The sequence below is a fragment of the Talaromyces stipitatus genome, genomic scaffold (genome assembly GCF_000003125.1).
Source record: "Talaromyces stipitatus ATCC 10500 scf_1105507295487 genomic scaffold, whole genome shotgun sequence".
NCBI lineage: Eukaryota > Fungi > Ascomycota > Eurotiomycetes > Eurotiales > Trichocomaceae > Talaromyces > Talaromyces stipitatus.
Genome location: NW_002990120.1, coordinates 610,835 through 635,943, shown reverse-complemented (window position 1 = coordinate 635,943; position 25,109 = coordinate 610,835). Strand labels below are relative to the sequence as shown.

The following is a 25,109-nucleotide window of genomic DNA, read 5'->3' as shown; positions in this document are numbered from 1 at the left end:
TTTGTCAAGAGGCTATGCTTCTCTAAGTCTAAGCCTCTCTACCTAGAAGCTGACTGTGTTCCTATCAAGGCTTATAAAGCGATCAAATAATATCCTAGATCATCATCGAGATTTGATTATCCGAGTTTAATCATCAACCACACAGACTAACGGAACTTTCTTACCGAGTTTCATACATTGAAGTTTGCCCGGTTTTTGGTTTTTCCTATTATTCACGGCTAATTCGCTAATAATAGCTTCTAACAGAGTAACGGTCGCCCCGTCCTGCAAGTCGAGGTCTTTGACTTCAACTAGAATACGAGCACCGGGAAGTATCGCCGAGTCGGTTCCGGGGATTGAGCCTCATTATCCAACGGAAATAGGGATAGTCAGGGTTTTTTGAGTTTTTATTTCAGGCGCTGTTTCGTGTTTCATGTTGATTTTGCGTCCGTGAGCTCGTATTGACTACGTATATAGTAAATTTGGTTGTTTTAGGGCTACCTTGGTACCTAGCCTGGTTATTCTCCTGTTGGATAGCGGTTATCCTGTTGCCTCTATCAGGGTATGCAATTGTACTCATGTTCACCTCGTAGTCATCTTATGAAACTTACGATTCTGTAGACATTAAAGATATTCTAGGCGTTCCAGATATCCTGCCCTAGGATCTGCTCACACACCCATCGCGCAGTCCGAGTATGCAGACTCCAATATCGTTGGTCCTCAACATCACTCCCTACACTGCTTTCATTCCGCTCCACTGACCTGTTCACCAACCCTAAAGCTTCAAAAATGACCAGTTGATCACGCATATGAACGTCGACAACCGGATGATAGCCCGCGTTCCCGTTACCATCATCTCTCTTCGACCCATCTAATTCTTCGACGAGACGACCAACGCAGCTGTCCACTAAATTGTCTAGGGTTGCAATCGTATTATCGCTGTTATCGCGATTTCTGTTTTTGCGGCTGTCGCGCTTCTCGTATCCGTCGAAAAGTGCATCGGTTCCGAGAATAAGGCCGTTTGACATGTGTGCTACAAGCAAGATGTAGATATGTGTATGGTGATGCGTGGCTTCTGAAAGATGTCTTTGGATTGTGGGTTCGGAAGTGCTCTCGTCTCCGTCTCCAGAAGGTCGTTTATTGTTTAAGCCCTTCAAAGCCTTACGTAAGGACTTTTCGCATTGGTCTTCAAGGTACTCCCGAATCGTCCAATGCGAGTACATGTCACTGTCGTAGGTATGGTGTTTCTCATGCTTTATTTTCCGTCTATCATGACGACTCCCGTGTGCTTCTCGGTCCTGAATATTGATGTCAGGGGCTAGAATCGTGATGTTTACCCATGTCACCTCTGTTCTTCTGTATTCATGCAGTTTGAGAATCGGAAACCAGTGGCTTTCCAGGGGTTCTAGCGGATAAACGTCAAATGTCACAGAACCAAGATCTTTTGGTCCTGTCGACCAGCCACGTTTGTGTAGTCTGACATTCAATTTTGGCAGTCCCAAAGTTCGTAGATTAGGTACTAGAACTTGGTTTATGTAGTCAAAAGAAGGAGAAAATGTGACGTTTGTTCCGCCCGTGATGTGCACTCTTACAGGCTCTTTGGTATCCATCGATGACAGGCTGCTAGCATAAACTAGATATGGGTATAGTGCCTGGAATACCAACGAAATGGAACCTGCCGTATGTTGATGAATTTTGTACTCTGGCTTTATCGGTGGCACGTCGCTGTTAAACAGCTTCGTTTGTTGCGGCGCAGGTGAGATTTGGTTCGGTTCAGACCGATCATGGCTGTGGTAAAACTCCCTTTTTCGAGGATAGAATGTCATCCTCTGAGAACCGACATGTCCGTCCACCACTTCTCCCTGACATATACCTGCAATGAACCCTATTGCAGCCGCATGTGAACCCTTCAATCCCGTCTTTCCTTGGCGATTACCCCGAATGTTGTCGATGGTTATCGGAAGACCAGTCAGAGCGGACAGAGCAACAACATTGCGGACCAGCTGTCCACCGCCTTCAAGCATTCTCCCATCGATATGTATAATAGTGATGGGCCCATCTAGACTTGCAGGATTTGTAACTGACGAGGGCTTCCCATGTCTGTCATATCCGGGCGCCATATTCACCTCAGCCGATTTTGTACCCTTGGTGAAGAAGTGCTCACTTGTCTGGTATTCGTCACAGCAATTCCGGTGCAGACAAGTATTCTAAAAGTCACCCAAGACCACGAATTCAACCTTGTTCATATTGGCATAAGCTGATATATGAGTCACTAGGCAACTGCTCCGTGTCCAGCATTTCAATGTGGCCAATCAGAAGATGACTCAGAATGAGTAAGCATTTAATCAACTTGCGAAAAGAGCATTCGAGCGCATGGAAGTAATCCTGTCTATCAGCTGAGTCAAATTAATTTGCTTTCAAATTTCAAAGAAATGTGTGTTTTTTTTTTGTTACTTTGTTAACAGCGGTAAAACGATTTATCTGATTGGCTCCTTTGAAGAAATTCCCGGCAGCCAATCAGTGAGTACCAATTAGCTCTGCGCCGCAACATTTTGGGAGACAACAACGGCACCTGGCCCGACATCACCATCGCAATCTTATCCAACATATCATTCACGCTCATCTGATACGATCAAATATCGAATCATACTGCGACATGTCTTGTCCGATTACAGCCACTAAATTTATCGGGACCGTATCCCTGGGCCTGCTCACTGTAAGTACTCACCTGAATGTCTTATCTCGCTCTAAACCCACCATGAATATAGGGCGTGTCTTACTCCACGGCAGTTATAACCATTCCAACCTTACGAGCCCTACCCACGGCTTCACATGCCGCCCGCGCCCTGAAAGAAGCAAAGCGACGCTCGCGCAAACACGCGTTCCGGCTGTCGAATCTAACAAGCACTTGTCTCTTCTTCGCCTGGTTCGTCGCATCGAAGCGCAAGAAGCATCCTTATCTGATTTGGGTATCCTTGACATCCGCCATCAGCTCTTTTGGAATCGACTTCTGGTTCAATAGACAGTTGGGTTTGGGTGGCTGGCTGCGCAGCGTCGTGGAAGACATCGACTTCCCATCTCTTATTGTCAAGAAAACTTCTTCTGGGACGACTTCTCCTTCGACAAAGCAGGAAGAAGATTTGGTTGTGGTCGAAGCAGGCTTTAATGGAGAAACAGTAGAGCGTGACATGGCTCGTGAACAGTCTCATCAGTTTGTCCGTTCCTTGCTGTCCGGCGCTGCGCTTTCAATGGCGATCGTGGGACTTTGGGGCGACGGCGCCTGATAAGTTGTCTCGTTTCCGAGAGCTGGCCTCTCGCTATAATCTATCGATCACACTCCTCTACGACTGTACAATGTCCATCTCTTCTCACATGAATCGATCTCACCAGCGTTTCCATATTTCTCCAGTTTCTTGATGATGGCTTGTTAACGGGATGCCATGTTTTGATAATAAATAATGAGTATATCGCAGAATACAAAGAGTTACAAAGTGATGTTTCCTTGCTTACCTAACTAGATGCTCAGCTTGGGAAGGAAGGCATGCGGTGGCCTCTTTCCTCTTGCGCGAAGGTTGCCCCTTCCTATTTAGGAAGCATGCGACCTCGACGACATCTCTTTTTCTTCTCTTGTTGTTTTCTTTTCTTCTTTCCCATCATCAACCTGGAAGATATAACTCCATCATCAGTTGTATTGTCTCTTCTTCAGATATACGATACTGTATGTACTACAACTACTTGATACTACTCGGTATATCACACTCACAATGCCTTCGGAACCCGGCTTCCATCGAGTCAGACGTGCAAAGTCCACTCCATCCGTACAGAAGCGCCGTCAAGCCGCTGTCTTGAAGCCTTTAGAGTCCGAGGTTGATCGTTATCATGCTACCACCGCTGCATCACTAGCAATGGCACAGGCAAAAAATAGAATGGCTCATACATCACAGAAAGCAATAGCGTCCTCAAATGAGAATCCCGCAGTAATGCCTTCTGCTCGAGCACTTTGTCGTCGCCCTTCGCTTTCTAGTCTTACCGGGGAAGACATAGTGTCGAATCCTCATTCATCATCTCAACACGTTGATGATGAGCCCGAAGATGAATCCTCTCCGTTCAGAGTCCCTCCGATTAACGAGCTTCAAGAGTTTGGACTGAATGGGGATCTCGATGCTCCATCTTCATTCCGCCGGCTCCGCAAGTCCCGATCTATGCTCACTACCAAGTCCATGAGAAACCTACGTGCTGCAGGTGTTCCAGCCAACGGCTCGGAGGCTGACTCACCTTCCCTGAGAAGAAGCACCGATTCCACAACTGGGCCACACAGATCTCTCCGTCATTCTTTGTCGTTCTTTAATGGCGCTTCGCACACGCTTAGGAAGATGAAGAGTCACGGTTCACTTTCCACCCGCAAGCAGCATCTTTCCAAGTTTGATACCGAACCTCCTGTGCCTCCATTGCCACTACCTTCTGGGCTTGTGGATCGACCTGCACATAAACCGATGAGGACTACTGTACGAACAATGCGGGAATATAGTCCGGATGATGGCGTTTACTCGAATGGTAATAGCGGTAAACATCATTCAAAGGCCCGAGCGTTCTCTATCAATATCAGAAAGAGATTGAAACGGGTCTTCGGTATCCCAAGCTATGCTGATGGCCATTCTCCAGCGAGTCACTCATCATATGACAGCGATTTGGTTTTTGAAAGGTACGTTGCCTGACCTGCTTGACCTTGAAAGGGATTATTATTGACGATTACAGTCCCACACTTTCTGATGACACCTTGCGACCAAGCCTATACTCCACAAAAAGCTCTGAGAGTATCGCTACGTCAGGCTCTCGTGTCACAAGCTGGACCAATTCGACCGCAGGAAATACAGTGAGAACAAGACATACCACGGGCCGTCAATCTCTTTCCACCATCGAAGAGGGCTACGACTTTGTCGACAATTCGTTGCCAGGTGGTTCAGAGATGTATGAGTTTGACGAAGTAGGTAACCGGCATGGCAAGATTGATTCTCAACGAGTTTACTCTGCTCTTATGAGGCATATCGGCGAAACTGCGGCGAGAGATGGAGAAAGGATCGTATCAACTGGCGCGGTGAAAGGGTCGCCTGTGACCGTGGAACGCTCACCTTCCATCCGTACCTTGAGGAATCATGGCAGCATCCACAAAGTACCAAGTGATCTCTCGATGAAAACGGCTCAAACCTCATTTATGGTAGAACGTCAACCACAAAGCTCCCAGAGTCATTCATCTTTGCGTTCTCAGTATTATATGGCTGAAAGTCCTGCCACTCCTCTACGGGTAGAGCAAACACCTCACACTTCGTCGGGACGTTCTGCTCGAGTGAACGTTAGAGATTCAAAACCGTCATTCTTCCCTTCAGGATCACCAAGGCTGAAGACGCCAAGCCCTTACAAGGCTTCGATGACTTCGATTCGTGAGATACATGATGAGCCAGACATATACACTTCGAGATTAAACCTCGTCGAGAACGACAGCGAAAAGCCTGCCGACCTAAGCTCGCCGAGCATCTACTCACGTACTCCGAGTGGCGCTGCCGCAAGTCGCGACGACTTGGAAGATGTACCCGAGGAACCTTTCGAGCCTGGTATGGCTACAATATACGATGTTCAAGTGCCATACAAATCTCCCAGACGACAAAAATCGCCAGCCGTTGAATCTGGGCCAAGGAACAGTGCAGAATGGAGGCACTGGGTGATGAACAAGGTTGATTTTGACTCACCAGACCTCCTTAGCCAGCGAGAACATCACCGTGAAGATGCTGAGTGCGATGGGGAGGCGATTCCCCAAGAGCCTCCACGAAGTCGCGATCCAAGCTATACAACCACTGACAGAGACGTATCTCTTAGCCAACTTCGGCAGATCTACGCATCGCGACAAGATGTACAGGAAATCGAGCCCAAACCTTATGGACAGAACAACTTCTCTAGACCAATGAGCCGACAGTCAATGGGATCACTTCGTGCAGCAGCCCGACTTTCTGCAAACAGCAGACTCCAGCAGTCTCATGAAGTGGAAATCCATCAGTTCGGAATCCAACGAGGCTACCCTGCTGATCCATTCTCCAATGAAACTCGAGAGTACCCCTATCTTATCAACAATTCTCCATTTAATCGACAGGCTATTAGGACAGCACGCGAGGCAAGACTTAATCGCAGTATGGCGAGACGAAACACACTCAAACAGGCTGATGATCAGCCAGATGCGAAGGCCGTCCAATTTCGCTCCATTCGTGGGGTGTCTAACAATGGACAGCGTAACAAAGAAAATCACATGTCTCCGAGCTTCAGGGAGAAAGACAAGGCCATTGGACTCTCCAAACTGGAAGATCTGCCCAACAAGACTGGTGGGAATCGCATGGTGGAGGACTTTCTGCAGAACCGGCGAGTGACCCGGCAAAGTTCATTTACCAGCGAGAGTGTGTTTATCTGATAACTTTGAAACCCTACGTCACCTTTATATAGGTTTGTATGCTTTATCGTGAAACAATCAACTGGCAAGGTTCGTTGTTATGTCTAGGAGACTGAATTTTTGGTCTGAAAAACAGTCTATTGAATAGGGCCTGTATTTATAGACACTCATGCCATCATTCTTTATGTATAGTTGTTCAAGTCTATGTTTATTAAAAGCTGTCTTGGTCTGATAGATTCATTCTGCGATGTGACATTCAAGATCATAACTTGCTCAATAGGAGTAATGTAAAATAGACATGCAGAATGAAAAAAGTGAAAAAAAGTCGGTCGAGCAAGACAATCTGCTTAACGATTGTCAAGCCTAGTAGTAATCGGTACAACCTCGACCACAGACGCATTGCACCTTGTTCATTTCCTTCACCACAATAGGAGCTGGAAAATATCCTCGCGCAAGTGGCAAGGTCTCCCAGCCAACGGAGATATCGATTTCAACATCGTCACAAAAATCAGCCAGAAGCCTTCCAAAAAGCTGAAAATATGGTTTGATACGCACATCCCAACGATGTGCCAAACGACCTCCACCGACTTCCGGAGAAGCGGTGATCCAGTCGAGACAGGTAGTCCCAGGCTCGTTAGCTTCCAAAACGAAACTTTTCAAATGAGGAGTCATTGCTTCCCAGAACTCGTCGTCTAAGAACGGAAAAAATGTCTGTGTCATATACCCTGGCCACAGGCCAGCGGTTGCCTTGACATGACGAATTCTCATCATGTTCTGTTCCGTCATCACATCCCTCATATCCGATTCCCCCCCTCCTGGTACTATGCGGACGGAGAATTGGTTGTTGCCGTATAGGATCTGGAGGCACTCCTCGCTGATTTGTTTGCATACACGCGGGAGGGAGGGATTAAGCGTGTTGGTTTGTGATATCTGCAGCTTGGGTATTTCTTGGTTCTCGCGAGGGTTGAACGCAAACTTGGTCTTTATTGCATTCGTGTTTCGGTCGATGAAGTTTCCTGCAGTCTCCACGATGTATCCTTGGGGGATACAGTAACTATAAATCTGTAGGCGCAGTTCATAGGGCAAATCGAGGAAGTTTGCTGGTGTGGCACGGCGTTGGAGGCTTAGAGCCTGGAATTTTTGGATCTGATGTTCTGAATCCATCTTGACTCCTGTGGGCTGTTGATCCTAAGGGTTCTGTATGGGTGAAGTGTTGGAATTTTCGATGTTCGATCTTGTGAGTCTCGAGTGTAGGAAATGATGAAGAGAAACACCTCAAGATCTGAGGATGTGGAATCAATCCGTGGCAAAAATATGTAAAGGAGAGAAAGAACAAAGCTGTGAACATGATCTTATTAGAAAAATCTTGTCGCCGAGACATACTGTTTGGCTTTTGTGCTGTGTTGTGCATGTTAACGACAACGTCGGTGCTAAGAAGGGTCTTTGATGATGTGCACAAGTTGCCTGCTCTCACTGTGCTCAAGAGATGAAAAAGGCTGGACTAAATATACCTAGATAAATGGGTATAGAGTGCTCTAGCGGATGAGATAGTTACACTTATATTTTGACCTAAGTCATGCAAGACATTTGGGCGCTGCTGCTTAGTCAGATGTTTGCAAACAACCGAAAATCAGGGGGTCAACAATGATTGGTATCACCTAGAATTGATCTCATTGTACCTAGAAAAGAATTCTAGACGTAGATACAGACATCCTCCCTCTTTGGTTAAATGCTAGATATACATTTGTTCACAAACCTGAATATGAAGCCTATATAAGCCCTAAGTTGCATCAAAGAAGCGATCCAGCCCCTGAAATCGGTTTCCTTTCCATAAAAATACTTCGTGGCATGTATCGCCATAAGCCCACCTAGCATAAAACTCAATCTTATAGTATTGAGGCAGGTATTCGCTAAAACAACAACAGATCTTGCCCAGTATATCCTCGTCAACCGACGAGGGCAAGCAGACAAGGACTCTAGTGACTGCAGGCGTCAACAATCCCGGCATTGTAATCTACAAGCTATCATGGAGCAAAGACAACGAATCCAGTCTTCAGAAATTTGACCATAGGTCTGACAGTATCCGAGGCTGCAATTCAGTACACCTTGACGTCTATGCAAATAAAATTTCGGTGAATTATAACCGTCCCGATCTTCCTCCGAGTCTTCCTCCCATTCTGGCTCCGAGAGGTCCCATACGATGGATTCCATGCGTATAACATACACTTATGATCGAAATATCTCTCTATTCTTTGGTGTAAAAAATATGCTGAATAATGATTCCTTATCTTTCACCTAATGAAAGCGATATGGTTCTCACCGTAGAGTACATTCAGACTTTCCTCGCTGACTTGTTTCGAGACACAAAGGATATTATGAAAGGAACTCTGCCTATGGTGGCACTGGAGGTTCCATAGGACGATTACTCCTCCTGAACTCAGCTCTACAAGAATGTCGAATTTGCAGGGAATATAGTAGCGATATATCATTAGGCGTAGCTCGTATGGAAGGTCCAGGAATCCGATAGACTCAGGCTCGCGAGCCTGTGGAGTGTCCACATCGTTATTGATCTGCTGAGAAGACATTGTCGATTGAGAGCTCTATGAATCCTCGTAGGTAGTAGAGAGTTGTAAGTAAATAGCCATTTTTTGAAGAGCCAGAGCGGAGGACTGCCTTGAATATTCGGGTTTGTAGGTAACCGTTCCACCAATGCAGCACCTAGGTAGACTTGAAACTACATGGGATGAGAGTTGCACCTAGAGAGTTCCGATATTTATGGATGTTCCAAGGGCGGTTGTTAGGAAACCGATGATACCTAGTGGTTACCTTCCAGGTTGTGATTTGGATCGGATTACTCTATTGACATGCATGTCCCTTGGAGCACATTGCTTCCAATCTGGTAGGAGAGCATTCAAAATGAAGTTATTCAAATACTGCATACATACCTTAACATGAATATAAGGCTCTCCCAGGTCAAGCCCGAAAGTGATGATTCAACCATATATTGACTCTTCAAATTCCATGGTCGATTCGCAGTGCACTTAACCAATTGAAACCAAAACATGTTGCGTATAATAATACTATATCGCTAAATACATAGATGTCCTTGCGTATTCGTTGCATGCGATTTCTCCGCCCATTGCATTTGGATATCACATCATGAACGTAATGAAACATAATCACATAATATTCCGTATTGATTCCAGACGGATTCGATTACCGACAGTAATTGGCCGGAAAACTGCCTTGGACACCATGTAATTCGCCTTCCCACCAGTCATCCGTACTATCAGTTTTCTTTATTACTCGAATTCGATCCCCTTCCCTAAACACCAAGTCTCCTTCACCTTGGCCACCAAAGTCGTACAAAGCCGTGACGTAAACAGCTTGATGCGCTGACTTTGCGCGAGGGGGCGGTGGTGGGGGAGGTTTCTTCTTTCCTATCGTGCTCAACATAGAACCAGGCGTGGTCGAACCTGAAGATGGCTGTCTGCCTCGGCTGAAATAGTCGCCGCGAGAACCGCCTGATGCTTGACCTGGGGTCATGGGGGTACTATAATGGTCGGATGCATATTCAGGCGTACTAGCGGCCGGAGACGGCGACTTTACACTGAGATAACTGGAAGCAGCCGATGGAGATGACGCCAAAGTCTGACCAATTTTTGGCTTCGTTCCGAGGTTCGGGGCAGGAGGAGCAAGATTGCGACTGGGTGATGTAGCGGATATCTGATGATTATAACTCGGACGTCGCACGCCGAAACCGTTTGAATGACTTCCGTTACGGCGATCGTCATCCCCTCGAACGGCTTTGCCGTTTGCTATAGTTGTGAAGCTCTCAATCTCTTGCTGGATTGGTAAAAATTCAGACTTCCAGACTTGAATAACATCCTCCATTGGCGGAGGCGGCGACTGGAAATTTTCGTCCTGAGCGTATGTATGAAGAACGGTATAATAATGGCCGAGTAGGGCGTTTTGCAGTTCAATTTGCGATGCTAAGAAATAAGGCACCAGAGAGAATACGGCGGTAATAAGTGGTGGCAGGTGTTGTCTCAAGTTATCGTCTGCACTGCTGTATTCCTGTAACGGAGTTAGCTAGGGGTCGTCAATGATACTATGGGGTACAAACCTCCTTGGCCTTCGCCAGGTCAGCCTCTGCTTTGGCTAACACCGCATTGTCACGATCACTTCGTTTAGCCTTCTTCATTGAGTTATCGACTCGGTTCTGAAAGTGTTCGTAATCCAGCTGCAATATTCGGCGTCAATAATGACATCCAACGACAACTTTCGAGGCTTTATGCTAACCTTTTTATCTTCTCGTTTCTTGATTGTTTTCTTCAATGGAGCCAGATAATCCTTTGCCTGTTGGAACGGACGAATCATGCGATCATCCACAGCATTCACATCAACCAGCAAATCCGTCCGAAGCGACTCGAATTCTTGACTCAGGCGGTTGACCCTTTCCAGAGTTGATTTAGGTGTTTCTACAGCTGGTCGACTCTTGGTTCCTTCTGAGGAGCCCACAATCGGTGCGTATACGGTCTCAAATTCTTGTACCAGGCGCCCTTGATACGTCAAGATCGATATCCATGCATCGCGCCAGGCTTTCGTCGATTCTATAATCTAGATAGGAGGGGTATCAGTACGGAAATGTTCATAGACAGATTGTATAAATAGAAGAATAGCATCCATTCCGAACCTTTGTCAAAAGTTTATCTGCATTGTCAAAGTCCTTCAAGAGCACCGAAACCTGGCTATCATCCGCCGATCTCTTCATCAACTTTCCGAACTGCCTGTGCATAGACTGCATGTTTGCGGGACTTTGTAGATTCGATATAAACTTGGTTTGTTCTGAGTATAAATGGCGCTGTTGCCCCTTGCTATATCCAAAAGTTCATACAGTACAGAGATGGGAAAGGTGTAACGAACGAGGCTTGGTTGCACCTCCGCGGGGTGACCGGAATGGATTCGTTACGTGATGCGTACGCGTCTGCGGAGGCTGTGTCTCAATAAACACGAGTAAAACTTCGAAACAGAGATATGCTGGTATGTGCAGTCTGAAGAAGAAGACGATGACAAAACAAAAAGACAGATTGAAGGATGCAAGGTCTGGCCAAATTCTAGCGCTGTCATACAACCTTCGACGCCTGAGGTTTGAGGCCACAAATATCCACATTGGGACTAGTGGGGGTTGCCCAATAGGGCAAGATGTCCCTGACTCTTTCTCTTTTCATCTATCGCATATCTACAGACTCAACCCTCTTGATTACTCTCGCTGGCGACCCAAGAGCTATCGAGTAGCTTGGAATGCCTCTTGTCACCACCGAGCTGGCACCAATGGTCACGCCGTCACCTATTGTCACACCCGGCATGATTACTGTGTGGCCTCCAATCCAGCAATCGTTCCCAATTGTCACCTCCTTTGAATAGTCCGGAGTCTCTCTTCTCGCCTGTACTTCCGTTGGATGTATTGCAGCAAAGACACTAACGTTGGGGCCGAATTTTACGCGGTCACCAATTTTCACAATTGCACAATCGAGGATCACCATACTGAGTATGCTTATGTTAGCCGCCATCTTGAAGAGCTCCCATCGACTCCAGGAACGCACTTGAAGTTTGCATAAAACTCATCTCCGATAATGATATTACACCCGTAATCGACTCTGAAAGGAGGGTCAATGCAAACTCCTTTACCAACTCGACCGATGAATTCCTTCAGCATGATCTCACGGTCTTTATTCAGAGACTCGTTGGTTGCATCATCAGGGAGATAATCGTTATACTTCTTGACAAGTTTTCGAGCACGTAGGCGACCCTCTACTAGCTCGGGCACGAAAGAATCGTAACTGGACGGTGGTAAGTAGACGTCAGCAAAAAGGACTGGAGGTATTCTTACAACATTCCGGATATCATTTTCTCGTAGTCATCACACCACGGCGTATTGGTGAGCGCCTCAGCAAGGGCAATAAAATCCTGTTTCTTCTCGGTGCATGCCATGGCGACTGCAAAAAGGGGAAATGTCTGTATGAGAAAAATGACACTGTCTTGATGAGCGTCCTTCTCACGCTTTTTCCTAAAAGGGCAAGAGAAACGAATTAGGAAACTGACTGACCATGGAATAGTTTCAGTCTTTCAAAATTATTATGGGCTTGCACTGCCACTGCAATTAGCCCTAACCGACTATGGCAAGAGAGATCAATCGGGAAATAATTAGTTGCGTGGGGCTTCACCCGGGCCACTGTCTTCTTCCACTTTCCTAAATCTCCATACATTCCTCTTGTAGCTAACTTAACCCAGCTATGTCCATCTCTTCGTCTAACACTCGCACAAATTCCCTGGCATTCGCCAAAACGGACTGCCATACTTGTACCGCCCATCGGCGTCAGTGTGACAGAAAGCGGCCAAGATGCTCGACTTGTTCTGGCAAGGACATTCTATGCGGTGGTTATCCCATGCAGCTAACATGGTCCAGAAGCGAATCATTTCAACGAAGAGCTGATTTGTCCTTTGTTCGTGGAGACGACCCTTTTTATCTTGAGCCTCTGTCATTTCAAGCCTCTTTACATGCACGTAGCGGGTTCTCTAGGTCTGTCAGTCAAAGATATCAAAAGCTGGAATTCGTCTCCAAGGGAATCTCGGATCAGAAGCAGACATCTGCATCGTGCAAGCCACGGACAAGAAGGAGACTTTCATCTTGTTATGAGATTGAACCACGAGTACCTTCCAAGCAAAGGAGCATCTCACGGGACACTACCGACCATGAAATTACATCGAGAAGCCCTCTTTTTACATCTTCAAGTGGCGGTACTTACGGTGACCTGAGATACTTTTGCAGGGCTTGAGTTACTAACATGGATTTGGAAGGGACTGTTAACAATGAACACATCGACGTGTCTGATCCCTTCTCTATGGGATTTCCACATGACTGCTTCTTCAGCAGTCTCGAACACTGGAGCCTACCTCCAATTGAAAATATAGGCCTCGAGCAGGCTGAGACTTGTTTACCCAGTGATACTCGTCATGATTTGGAAAGAGCGGCTGCACCTTCGCCTATGGATCAAGTCGACTCTACGTTCATAGATCCACGCCAACTGATGGTCTTGCGGAGTCCCGTTCTATATGAGGATCTATACGGGAAATATGAACAATTGCTCAATATGTGTAAGAAATGGGATTTCAATTTTTCTAAAGACAGGATCTAACTCAGATTTTAGACGATCAAGAATTCTGTGTTATACCACTGAGTGGAGATATTCCCAGCAATCCTCTACGATGCCGCATAGAAACCTGCCACAGATCCCGGTCCTTGTTACATGCCATTTTAGCTGTATCTTGCTATCATGCACGGAGACAAGAAAAAAGTGGCTATCTAAACTCTGAAATTGATGACCACTATAAAGCTGCTCAAAATCTATATCACAAGGACCTGGATTCTGATCTAACACGGACAGTGCATCTTCTTGATACGACCATGATACTATTCTTATTTAGGGTGAGTGGACAGAGTGCTCTATCCATTTGGTACCATTATGATATAGCTAATAGATATAGGCAACACAGTCCGCTTTTAGTAATTGGACCACTCACATTTCCGACGCCGGAAAGCTTCTCCATATTTGTGGTGGTCCTGAGTTTTGGGCCAACAACAGAAGAGTTCAAGCCCAGGTTGCCCTACTTCTGTGGTATGTTCTTTTGACCTCTGAAGTCTGACCACACTGACCTTACTCAAGGTGGGATGCAACTATAGCCCTTATCTCACGACAGGGTTGCATGCTCCCATACTCCTACTTCGAGTCTCTGCTGGCTCTAGAGAACAACAAGTATTGGAGTTTCTTTGATCTCGTCGGCTGTCCCAGAGACCTGATCATTCATCTGATGCAGCTGACAAATCTTGCTCGGGAGAACGAACAGGCGCTTTCAATGCGTTGTACGAAATTCGATCCAGCACTTGTTAATAACACCCGTGCTTCTATTAGTGAATGGAGAAACCCTAGTACCCCGATTGATAATAACCTCCCCGAAGAAGCAATGCAGCAGCAACGCGATCGATGGAATTGCACTGAGACATGGCGATACGGCCTCCTGATCTATATCACCCGGGTGTTTCTGTGGAATCGAGAATCGAATCCACCCAATATACTGGTCACCTATGCAAGACTGATCTTCGAACATGTTCAAAGTTGTCGTCGTACATCTATAGTTGCGAAACAGGCTTTCTTCCCATTATTTCTTGCTGGGTGTGAGACAAAAGATCCCTTTTTGAGACAAAGTATCCGAGAATTCTGTCAATACTGGGATAGACGCTCGGGCTATAATCTGTTCAATAGTGCCTCTTCATTACTTGAGGAGATATGGAGGGAAAGGAGTGTGTCTTCTAATGATGGGGTCTGGTGGGGGTCTATTATTGACAAGAAACAGCAAGCTTGTCAACTTCATGGAATTCAGATGCGATTTTGCTTTGGATAACTAGGTATCAGGTATCACGGCATCATGAGTCTGCAACCAAAAGCCGTCGGCACAATATTTTTTTGAGTTTACCTCAAACCGGCGTCTCTCTTTGCCACCTCTTTCACTTTGTTAGTCTTGTGCCCACAGTCCAACTCCCAAGAACAGCCAGCACTTTATCAACACCTCATTGACAGAATTATTTCCTAAATAAGTAAAATACAATAACTAGTTAGTTAACGGCAAAATTCTTTGGTTATGTAATCCCCGTGGCCTAAGCTAACTTAATGGTAAACCGAAGATTGCTAGTCGACCCTTGCCGGGGATATCCTTTGTCCATCCCACAGAGGTTCATCTCGACGATCACCTTGATATAATACAAAGCTAGAGTTCTAGAGGCTCATAAGACCGGACATGCTCAGTTGTACCAAAGGCGGCAAGTAGTGAGCAAGGAAAGGGCCCAGCTCGTCTCAGGAAATCTCCGGTACGTAGGTCAAAGAGGAAGACCTACGGGGAGAGTTATAACTTATCTGTAAGTTCAGGATGCTATAATAATTCGTAGGTAATCTTCTTACACATGCCAGATTATTTCTGAAACTACAGGTGTATTCCTTGACATTGAGGTACGCTGTCCAGGGCTACTGCTTATGAAAACCCTAAGGCAACAATTATCTAAGGCATCAACGTAGACGCGTCTTCCGGTTCACGCGTCACCTTCCTTAAGTTCAATTAGCCATCAATCTTCCACCTCACTACTAGGAAGCACCCAGGCTCTACATCTAAGGATGATATCTCCTGACATCTCAGTCGGCTGAAATGTCTCTACCGTCCTCGTCCCTCAATCGCGCGACCAGTGTTCCTGCCAGTCAAAACACCGCCCCAGTCATCAAATTCCGATGCCTATATACTCATGATGTTCGCCGCAAGGCAAAACGCTGGCAAGATGGGTACCTCAAATACCACACCTTCAACAAGCGCGCCATGGTATACGACGATGCTGGAAATTTCATAGGCGATCACCATTGGCGGGAAAGCCACGACATCGAGGATGGTGATGAGTTAGAACTCGACAAGGGCGTTTTAATACAAGTTAGCGAGTGCATGGAAACCACGCAGACTGATATATCCGTGCTTTTCGACAAACGCAAAGCTAGTCAAGAATCTCCGCAGCAGAAAACCCCGGCTCCTCCGCTGTCCTCCGGTATTTCATCAGCTTCATACGCAAGACAATCACCCCTGGCAAGACCAGTTAGGCCGTTCAACCCACTCAAACCACTAAATGATGTTTTGGGTATTCAGAGAGGGCCTATTGGTCGTTCAGTTACACCGCAATCGCCGTATGAGCAATGTCATCGTCCACAACGACCTACACAAGGCGAACGGCCCGCAAAACGACAAAAACCGACACCTACGTCAGATATCTTACAACATAAAAGTACTAATGGGCCGGTGCGGAGTCGACCGGAAGTAATTAACTTGGATAATCCAAGCTTTGTCAAGCCATCGCCGAAAGCTGTTCCGGTCTCGACTACCAAGCGAAACACAGAGAAGTCTACCGATACCCCAAAATCCTTGATGGCAAACACGCAAAGACCTTCAGTGGAACAACAATCCGATCGAGAGCAGTCAAGATCAGAGTGTCAAATATTGACCAACAATACCAGAGTCTTTTCGGGGAATACTCAATCAATTTCGGAGCAAACTCTAGGCCGGAATCAATCCAGGCCAAAAGCTCAAATACAAACCAAAGGCCCCAAATCGTCGTCAGGCGATGCACGCGCATCACCAATAAAAGAGCGAGCACATCGAGGACAATCAAGACCCGTAGCTCAAACCCCTCTCACTCAAAATACTCCAAATGGGCAGTCTTCATCCGCAGGACCGCAGGTCTTGTCCGAAAACTCGAACTCGATTATCAACAGCAACGTCTCCATAAATCCTTTACGCATGAGCAATGAAAAGCCACGTCAGAAACTCATGTATAGAGCGCTCCTTCCTTCGAAAGGCCAAAAGGAAGTGCAGACGAATTCCAAGTCAGTAAACCTCTCGAAACTGAAGAAATAATCCACGTTGACGGAGAGATAACAGTCCAACAGCAGATGAGGACTCTCTTGTCGAATTTGATCTTGATTTTCCTCTTTCAGCTTCCACGCTTGCCATACTCGAAGAATCGAATCTAGACACGTCGACGAACGCCGATACGTTGATAGTAGGCAGTGTCATAAATCCAGACACTACTTTGGGGCAAATCCAAATACCAAAGATTTCAAGGTCGCAGAACTCTCAAACGAGATTACTGAACCGAATTCCAACACATGCTTCGGTGTACGGTCCTCTTGCTTCATCAGCTGGGGTGGAATTACAAGATGACATGGGCGATGACCTAGCCGTGTTAATGGCATCTTCTCCCTTGGAGCCAGACAGCGAGCACGAGGTACTCGGTCAAAGAGCGCCTGTTATGCGCAGTAATTCGGATATATCTCATATGGTTTCGGAATCCAACTCAGATCCCGCAGAAAATTTAGCCCGCCCATCAATAGCAGAAGGACTTTCTACAACTGTCATCAAGAGGAGCGAGCGTGTCTTTCGCAGAGCTCACTCGGATACGAATGCTTTACGGAATTTGGACAACGCAAGTAATGCCCTTTCTCGGCCACTTGCTACTACAGGACCTCCGATGAATGAACGGAATAGTACTGTTAGGACTGAGTCTGGTCCGTGGACTGCGGATGCATTGGACTTTTTTGACTGGTGGCCACCTGGACGTCCGATGCCTGCTTAAGTATTGATGTTCCATTTATGAGATATGAAACTATTTGAGTGTTTTAATACATAGATACCATTCATACTACCAGTGTCAAAGGTTACTAGACAAATATACCATTTGATAAGGCTTCCATATCTGAGGGCATCCAAATCTCCAACTCTCATCGTTAATTCCTCTTCACCAACACACCCGAAATATACGGAAGCGTAGACCAAGTAAACCTCGTCTCCAAATCAAACGACTTCCACCCCCCATCCCTCTCCGCCGCATTTCGCAAATACGTCTCCGTATCCCGAAGAAGATCACAATCACCAATAAAAAATCTCCAACCCAACATCGTATACACAGTCTGCATGACTCTAGCAAGGAAATTCCCTCCTTTCCGATTACCGAATAATGAGAATGGGTTAATCACATGCTCGACAATGAGCATTTGACCCCCCGGTTGTAGGAGGGAGTATAGATCTGAGATTGTCTGAGCGGGATTGGGCACGGAGCATAGGACTCGAATGCAAACGATAGTATCGAAAATACCCTCGTCATTGAACTGCACACCTTCCCTCCGGAGCGCATCGACAAGTTGAGTTTTATCAGCAGCAGCGGATAAAATATGATATTTCGAGTCAAGTCCATTGGCGAGAATACGCTGACGCAATTCCGTATGTAGGCCTACACACGGTTCAGCGCCGTAGATAGTCGAAGCCTTTTCTTTAGTGGCTAGGTCAGCGAAATACGGCATCTGTGTGCCTGACCCTGGACCAACGTCGAGGACAACTCCGCGGGCCTTTGAGAGGATATCTGGAATTAGTGCGGATGAACCTCTGAGGGTGCTTGGGTCGGGGACATCCTTGTCTACGATGGGGGTTCCTTTCTCGTCGCGGGCCACGGAGAAGTTGATCCAGAATCGTCCAAAGGCTTCGTCCCGAACTTGGCGGGATCGAAAGATGGGTGCGAGGATCTGTCCGCGTAGGAAGATTGTTTCTGAGACGACGACAGCGTAATCTGTTTCTCGTTAGTTCTTTAACTTATTACGTAGATGCTGACAATGCGAATCTCATATTTGAAACAGGGATGGAGGAGCAGAAAAGGAAGGTTCACGTTTAAAAGACCATGCCAGCAGGACAGCAGGTTGAACTAAACCCAGCACGTATTCGCTGAAACTCGGTGGGGGGTCCACAATATCCATTGCACCGGTACAAGCATAATCTATCTTTCTCTCCACGAAAAATGTTTAGAGAAAGAGGGGAATTGAAAGATAACGAAACATAGATATAGAATGGGATGATCTCGGTGGGTCAAAATATAGAGTAAATGACTCAAGCTAATATGGAACTATACTCGATAGAGCCGAATTTCATGCCGCTTTATTGAGACTTTGTATGCTGCTCGAAAAAGCAGCATGTAGAAATATCTGTTTTGGTTTTAGCCCTAAGTCCCTGATTAGCATATACAATCACTCCATACTTTCGTGTTGGTAGAAGCATTCATTCATGCTGATGCAGCATATCACTGAAGCCGATGTACGTAGTTAGCTGATCCAAGTAAGACGGTATGGGAATGCTAGACTTAGAATACTTGGGAGGCATTCAACCCGGAGAACGACAAACTTCAGATCTACCTTGAGGCAAATATTCATACCTAGGTACTTATAGTCCTTGTTAAAATGATCCGGACCAAGAAGCTTCGTAATTACTTGTATCAGTGTCCCTGCCTAGACTAATGGACAAAAGAATAATAACGAGGACAGGATGATACAATCAATAGTAAGAAAATGAATGATTGACGGCCGTTCTAACAAATCGAAAGTAAAGTAACTTCGATGACAAAACAAAAAGAGAGAGAGCTTCAGCATTAGAAACGAAAAGAAAGAGGACATCGGCAATGTTCAATAAGAATAGTAACATGCATCCGGGCATCGATGTCAGCAATTGACATACGGAAGACCACTTCCAAAGAGGTCAGGTACCATATAAATCAAAGGTACCGCCCGGTTGCCGGTCAGACACATTAATAACAATAGGGGTTCAAACAAAAGAGCGGAAATGTATAAGCTGATAGATACCCTGCACATATTTTTGAAGCGCTAAAACAACGATTCAACTCCGTCCGTATCTGAAACAATGAACTAAGAACCCAAAACCCAAGCAAATTGCATTCGGGGGTCGAATGCTCGCACAAAGGAAACTCGTTGACCACAATATATAGCGGGAACGTCCAGTATTCTGGATCTGATGACCAATCACCAATCGACGAGTATGGCTCGATACATTAATTGTGATGATGGTGATAGTGGTGGGGGCTATATGAATTCGATAGACGTTTCAGTCCAGGACTGAATCGACTTGTTCTTGAAAGGGATCCCACATCGTGCTTGCCTATAGAAAATTCAGTATGATTATGACAATGAGAAAACACTGGAGAAGTACTAACCATCGCAGCATGCACGGACATTCTCCAAGCGATCAGATTCACGTTCTTGCCGCTCAATCACCTGTCGGAGATCCTCGGCACTATCATGCTCCGCGCTATTATCGTACATACTGTCAGCCTGGACAGGGGTGTGTCTGCCTCTTCGGCTGGCAAAAGACCCTCGAATGGTCGCATTGAACACACTACTTATGCGAGATGATGTACTCTGTCGATATTGATCTTGGCGGAGGGTAGAGTTTTGCAGCGAGCTCGGCGCGGGCGACACACGACCAGGAGTCGCAGCAGGGCGAACTGATAGCGATGATCCGGCACGTGGTTTTGATGTGTTAGTCCTTATACTTTGGTATGAGGACACAGACATTCTAGGTCCTGTTTGGCGTGATGTGCTTCGCATCCCTGGGTTGAACTCATCCACATCCTCTGCGGTGATTTCAACTGATTGGTCCTCATCATCGGTTCGGAGAAGGAGATACGACAGAGCATTATACCATGTCTCGTGCCTTTGGCTCGTGGCAGCGGTGAATCGGATGCGACGTCCAGGTGTAAGAACCTCCAAACTCTTGCGATGTAATCCAGGAGGATAAGGATTGTCATCTGTGACTACACGAACAGCTTCGATAGCAACGCTCTTGGCTTTACTTTCATGTTTGGTTCCATGTTGCGGATCTTGCTCACTCCAGTAAAGCGTACGAGTGTAGGGATGAACCCAGAAGTAACGACGGTGGCGTGAACTAGACAATTCTCCCGACACGGCCTTGCGGGTATATTTCCAAAGATACTCTCCAATCATCGTCTGCGTGATAGCTTGAATCATGCGAGGGTCTGTACCAGGCCGGATACCCTGAGGCAACACATCTCTGTTAGGGTCCAATCTAGCCTCAACTTCAGAAACAAACGAAGACAATGAGGATCTCCGAGTGGACGCTTGGCTTTCACGTCCCGACCTTGCACGAACCGATGCAGGAGGAGCGACGCTCTCACCGGGGGTTCTGGGACGTATGTTGTTTTTATACACTGATGCGGGAGCAAGGGGAGGGCCCATTGTACCAGTTGTGCCTTGAGCATTTTGAGCTGCAGCAATAAGCTGTTTGTGATCTGCTGGTAGCGGCGGGCGAAGACTTGAAGAAGAACCTCTTCTCGCACTTGTGGCGCTGCTAGGCCGTTTAGGAGTCGACTGTGCCGTTGGTATCGTGCCAGCTTCAATAATAGGAGTTCTGGCCTTTGGCGTTGCACCAGGAGAATTGAACGTTGAATCCATACCAGAAATCGATCCTGGCTCTGATGGTGTAAAAGGGCGAGCAGCCTTGCGGTCCAAGAGTAACTGATCAATCAGTTTACCTGACACAGTCGTCTGGCAGGCTTGATCAGCGTGTTCTACAATGCTTGGGCGCCTCTCACGAGAAGTGCTGTTTCCAGAAATATTGTTCAAAGGAGGTGTTTGCTCCTTCGCATGGTTCTCGAGATCCACTTGGTGCTGAGGTTGACTTGTTGCATCTTCAGACACAAAAATGATAGATGGCTGCTTGTTGAGCTTCGGGTCAGTACCGTCCAGCTGTACAGCAGATCTAGGTGGTTCTGATGAAATTTCGGCAGGAGGAACTGGTGCCAACACGGGGGGGGGGATGACAGGGTCAACCGGAAGAGTCTCCAGGGATTGAATTGAAGCAATTGACAGCAGAGGAATTGCAGGATGTGGTTTTTCTGGCAAAGCTAAAGGCTCAGTGTGCGTGAAGTGGATCGAAGACAAAGACAACTGGGGAGGCGTGACAAGTATCTCCGGCTCAGATTGAGGAACGGGAGCGGCTTCAGCAGGAGGCAGTACGAAGGCGACTGGTTGAGAATGCTCGCTACATATCGGTGAAAGCGACAACTGTATAGGTTGACTTTCCTCGACATTCTCGGTAATGAGAGTTTCTGGTGGCTCGAATATATCCGCCGCTACAGGTTCAGTGGATTGATCAAGTATAGCTGATAACGTGAGTTCAGGAGTGAGAGGTGTAACTGGAGTTGTCTCTATAGCATTGATGCTTGAGAAATCCAGTTCATATACCGGAGGATTCTGCACCTCGCGCACGTCAATGGCTCTGTCTTCAGCTGTTGCGGATTCGTCCCATATTGTCTTCGGTGGAGTTGGGAAAGCGGTTTGATGCTCGCCATTTGCTCCCATGAATGGCTTTGAAGGTGTGTACTGAGTGGACGAATCCACGCGGTCTGGCGAATATGTCTCAATTGACTTTTCATTGGTTGCAACTGGTTCAGGGACTGGGACAGGAACAGACTCGGGCTCCCAAGCGTCCGTCATGGTAGATGAATCAACCATCGTGGGTCTCAGAGGCATCGATGCTTGAGACGCTCGCCTAACCAGATTTTGAAGCGGAGTGGATGGCTGAGATATGACATTTGTCGAGCGTATAGGAGTGCCGAAATCGCCATCACTGCCAGGACTGCCGAGTTCCTCGAGTTCTGCAAATAAGCTCTGGCCCATGGGAATTGCGTTCTCATGCTGGAATGAACTAGCTGGCGAATTATGGGTGCTGGAAACTTCATTGATGGAAGACGCCATTGGAGCCTCTCCAGATGGTCGAATTCGCCGGAACCCGCCGCGGCTAACTCTGACACGATTACGTTGCGACTGTATCGGCGTGTGAACGGTTTCGCTATCGTCATCCGAGGTAGACGCGGTGCTCAAATAAGAAAGGTTATCACCAGCCCTTGAATTGAAAAGCTGAGAGGGAACTTTCTTGGGACGAGTTACTGCTTGACGAGGAGTTCTCGTTATCTCGGTTTCAGTAAGATCCGCATTGCTATCTTCAGCCAAGCTCTCAGCACCAGTCTGGAAGGCCTCGCTTTCCGTAGTGGTTTCACGTTCATGGGCAGTCTCGAAAGCATCATCGGTCTCGGCAGCGGTTTGATAGACATCGCTGAGATCAGTTCCATGTTGTGGAGAACGCTTGCCGCGAACCGTGCGCGTTGGGCTTGCTTCACTCGTATGATCCTCCCAGTCTGATTCTTCCAAGGTGATCTCAGTGCGACCCCTTCTGCTAGGCCCAAGAAGGTCGGAGCGAGGAAGCGGCTTTTTGAAGGTATCGGGTTTGATCCTCTGGCGTTTAGTACCACTTCCGGGAGGATTGTTTTCGCGTCGGCGAGTCTCTAATTCATCCCTAGCTTCTTGAAGCATTCGCTTGAGCTCGATTTTCTCCGTCTTCTCACGATGAATATTGCTCTTGAGGTTTTGTATCATACGGTGAGCATGACCCAAGGAGCTTCTTAAGGTCTCTGTTTCGAGATGACCGTGTCTTGGCGTCTGCTTATTGGGCGATGGAGGTGGTGAGCTTTCGGGACTATCTTGTTCTGGCATTGTATCCTCGGCGTCATGCAATCGGGGACGAGGCGTTTCGGCCTCCATATGTCTATTACGCATGGATGCAACAGCCCTGGCGAGTTCTTGGTTCTGAGATGTCAATTCCTCTACTTTGGCTTGAAGAACAACTCGTTCCGCATCTCCACTGGTCAAATTCCTCCGCAACAGGTTTGCTTCAGAGTCATGCGCCTTCTGTGTAGCAGTCTGCTCCTCCAACAGCTTTCCATGAGCCTGCTTCAACTCCTCCACCTCACGTTCGATACCCGCCTTCTCAGCTGTTAGAGAGCTCAATGCACTGGTAAGTTTTGTTTCGCGCTCTTGAGAATCTCTGACTGCTGCCGCTAGTTCGCGCATCTGAGTTTCCAAGCTCCAATTTTCATCCTTGTAACGTTGCTCGCTCTCATCAAGGGCGCGAATTCTCTGTGTAAACCCTTCGGCCTCCAGTTCGAGCCGGGAATTTTCCAGGTTCGCGGCCTTCAAAGATTCTTCTCGTTCAGCGAGAAGAGCCTGTAGTTGGCGAACCTGCGCAAGAAGGGAGGTTGAGATCTCAGTGGCGAATTCAATATCATGGACACGACTTGAAGGTTGATTCCGTTGTTTGCGCGAAGGGACGCTGACTTTGGATGGCGACGCACTAGCTTGGCTCGTGAAAACGGAAGCCGCTGCGGGGGACTAAATCCGCATAGTTAGTATTCATATGCCCTCCAAAACACTTGCAATTAACACATACGCGTGGATCAATGCCTGGAGTATTCTCCCCACCACTGACTGCCCGCTTAGGAACTAAAAAGGCACGCGCGCTTTCGCGACCGATCTCATTGTACTCCTTCTCCAACTCGATCAACTTTTGCCGGAGTTCTGGGGTGATCTCGCCTTCATCTCGCTGCTGATCCAGTTCCTGAAGTTTGTCTGTCAGCTCCCTCTGTTGATTGACGAGTGCTGTGCCGAGTTTCGATGCCTCTTGCAGTCTCCGTTCTGTCTCGGCTAAATGCGCCTCGAGGGCCCGCTTAGCTTGGGATGGCGACGAGGCACTCAGGCTGAATAATTGCGTATCGAATGTTGAATACCGATGAGGCTCTCGAGTTCCTACCAGCCCATCAGGGCTCGAAACGAATGGATCCTCCATGATATATAGACGGCTTGGCTCACTCCCAGATACCAGCGTAGTTCAGTTGCTGGAGCTGGAAGTAAGTCGTGCGCGGGCCCGAAATGATCAAGGGGCCGATTGAATTGTTTGGTCAACAGTAAGATTGAAACTGAGCGTTCCTCGTACAGTCGCTTCCGACTACGTTGTGCTATTGGGCGAGGTGTTTATACACACATAATCCACGATAAACGATGTGTGTCCCTGGCTGGCTGATGAGTAATTTCGTGCCTAACAGACAAGGCAAATCGGCGTGTCTTGGCGTTTTCAATTAGACGACGACTGGAGTGACGAAGCGCATTCACTGAATGAGCCACAAAGCGAGCGAACAGAGCTATGAATATATTGTTGCTGAAGTTGGACTGTTATAAAGTGATTATAAGGATTTGTTGATAGGGTGTCCAACAATGGTAAGTAAGGTACGCGCGGTGGTGTGGTGTGCCTGTACCAAGCGGGAAGGCGGCAACTGGCTCCAGTGAAACCGTAGAAAGAATCACAACACGTCAATTTTGCCTGGACGAACGACCACACGCAGATCTCCGAACTGGCACCA

The 25,109-nt window shown here is 47.1% G+C and overlaps 10 protein-coding genes across 10 annotated transcripts; 4 read left to right on the top strand and 6 right to left on the bottom strand.

The window, feature by feature from the left end:
• Positions 1–571: 571 nt before the first annotated feature.
• TSTA_054350 (RNA 3'-terminal phosphate cyclase, putative) lies at positions 572–2,602 on the bottom strand (the record flags this gene model as incomplete). The annotated part of the gene is made up of 2 exons (XM_002486990.1): positions 572–2,147; positions 2,552–2,602. The coding sequence occupies 2 exons, from the start codon at positions 2,600–2,602 to the stop codon at positions 615–617; spliced, it is 1,584 nt and encodes a 527-aa protein (XP_002487035.1). The 3' UTR covers positions 572–614.
• A 33-nt stretch (positions 2,603–2,635) lies between these two features.
• TSTA_054340 (uncharacterized protein) lies at positions 2,636–3,263 on the top strand (the record flags this gene model as incomplete). The annotated part of the gene is made up of 2 exons (XM_002486989.1): positions 2,636–2,695; positions 2,748–3,263. The coding sequence occupies 2 exons, from the start codon at positions 2,636–2,638 to the stop codon at positions 3,261–3,263; spliced, it is 576 nt and encodes a 191-aa protein (XP_002487034.1).
• Positions 3,264–3,743: 480 nt separating this feature from the next.
• On the top strand, positions 3,744–6,433 carry TSTA_054330 (uncharacterized protein; the record flags this gene model as incomplete). The annotated part of the gene is made up of 2 exons (XM_002486988.1): positions 3,744–4,681; positions 4,735–6,433. 2 exons carry the CDS (start codon positions 3,744–3,746, stop codon positions 6,431–6,433), a joined length of 2,637 nt encoding a protein of 878 aa, XP_002487033.1.
• A 342-nt stretch (positions 6,434–6,775) lies between these two features.
• TSTA_054320 (uncharacterized protein) lies at positions 6,776–7,576 on the bottom strand (the record flags this gene model as incomplete). Its single annotated transcript, XM_002486987.1, has 2 exons — positions 6,776–6,943; positions 6,968–7,576. The coding sequence occupies 2 exons, from the start codon at positions 7,574–7,576 to the stop codon at positions 6,776–6,778; spliced, it is 777 nt and encodes a 258-aa protein (XP_002487032.1).
• Positions 7,577–9,455: 1,879 nt separating this feature from the next.
• On the bottom strand, positions 9,456–11,405 carry TSTA_054310 (SH3 domain containing protein). Its single transcript, XM_002486986.1, has 4 exons — positions 11,109–11,405; positions 10,715–11,032; positions 10,539–10,655; positions 9,456–10,489 (listed from the first exon to the last, which is right to left on the bottom strand). The coding sequence occupies exons 1-4, from the start codon at positions 11,217–11,219 to the stop codon at positions 9,629–9,631; spliced, it is 1,407 nt and encodes a 468-aa protein (XP_002487031.1). The 5' UTR covers positions 11,220–11,405; the 3' UTR covers positions 9,456–9,628.
• A 238-nt stretch (positions 11,406–11,643) lies between these two features.
• Positions 11,644–12,415, bottom strand: TSTA_054300 (sugar O-acetyltransferase, putative; the record flags this gene model as incomplete). Its single annotated transcript, XM_002486985.1, has 3 exons — positions 12,306–12,415; positions 12,019–12,255; positions 11,644–11,959 (listed from the first exon to the last, which is right to left on the bottom strand). The coding sequence occupies exons 1-3, from the start codon at positions 12,404–12,406 to the stop codon at positions 11,644–11,646; spliced, it is 654 nt and encodes a 217-aa protein (XP_002487030.1). The 5' UTR covers positions 12,407–12,415.
• Positions 12,416–12,690: 275 nt separating this feature from the next.
• On the top strand, positions 12,691–15,033 carry TSTA_054290 (uncharacterized protein). The gene is made up of 5 exons (XM_002486984.1): positions 12,691–13,213; positions 13,274–13,570; positions 13,624–13,901; positions 13,961–14,091; positions 14,140–15,033. Exons 1-5 carry the CDS (start codon positions 12,709–12,711, stop codon positions 14,873–14,875), a joined length of 1,947 nt encoding a protein of 648 aa, XP_002487029.1. The 5' UTR covers positions 12,691–12,708; the 3' UTR covers positions 14,876–15,033.
• Positions 15,034–15,612: 579 nt separating this feature from the next.
• Positions 15,613–17,636, top strand: TSTA_054280 (uncharacterized protein; the record flags this gene model as incomplete). The annotated part of the gene is made up of 2 exons (XM_002486983.1): positions 15,613–16,887; positions 16,943–17,636. Exons 1-2 carry the CDS (start codon positions 15,671–15,673, stop codon positions 17,634–17,636), a joined length of 1,911 nt encoding a protein of 636 aa, XP_002487028.1. The 5' UTR covers positions 15,613–15,670.
• TSTA_054270 (uncharacterized protein) lies at positions 17,162–18,807 on the bottom strand (the record flags this gene model as incomplete). The annotated part of the gene is made up of 2 exons (XM_002486982.1): positions 17,162–18,623; positions 18,720–18,807. The coding sequence occupies 2 exons, from the start codon at positions 18,805–18,807 to the stop codon at positions 17,788–17,790; spliced, it is 924 nt and encodes a 307-aa protein (XP_002487027.1). The 3' UTR covers positions 17,162–17,787.
• A 482-nt stretch (positions 18,808–19,289) lies between these two features.
• Positions 19,290–24,538, bottom strand: TSTA_054260 (nuclear migration protein (ApsA), putative; the record flags this gene model as incomplete). The annotated part of the gene is made up of 3 exons (XM_002486981.1): positions 19,290–19,996; positions 20,052–24,084; positions 24,143–24,538. 3 exons carry the CDS (start codon positions 24,536–24,538, stop codon positions 19,890–19,892), a joined length of 4,536 nt encoding a protein of 1,511 aa, XP_002487026.1. The 3' UTR covers positions 19,290–19,889.
• Between the last annotated feature and the right edge of the window lie 571 nt (positions 24,539–25,109).

What these genes read in the sequence shown, in the direction of transcription:
- TSTA_054310 (XM_002486986.1), bottom strand. Translation starts at nt 11,219, where the DNA reads ATGCAGTCTATGCACAGGCAGTTCGGAAAGTTGATGAAGAGATCGGCG. An exon ending in CAGATAAACTTTTGACAAAG is followed by an intron (nt 11,033 to 11,108) that starts GTTCGGAATGGA and finishes CCTCCTATCTAG; the next exon opens with ATTATAGAATCGACGAAAGC. An exon ending in ACCTGGCGAAGGCCAAGGAG is followed by an intron (nt 10,490 to 10,538) that starts GTTTGTACCCCA and finishes ACTCCGTTACAG; the next exon opens with GAATACAGCAGTGCAGACGA.
- TSTA_054290 (XM_002486984.1), top strand. Translation starts at nt 12,709, where the DNA reads ATGTCCATCTCTTCGTCTAACACTCGCACAAATTCCCTGGCATTCGCC. An exon ending in TTTTACATCTTCAAGTGGCG is followed by an intron (nt 13,214 to 13,273) that starts GTACTTACGGTG and finishes TGGATTTGGAAG; the next exon opens with GGACTGTTAACAATGAACAC. An exon ending in TGAACAATTGCTCAATATGT is followed by an intron (nt 13,571 to 13,623) that starts GTAAGAAATGGG and finishes CTCAGATTTTAG; the next exon opens with ACGATCAAGAATTCTGTGTT.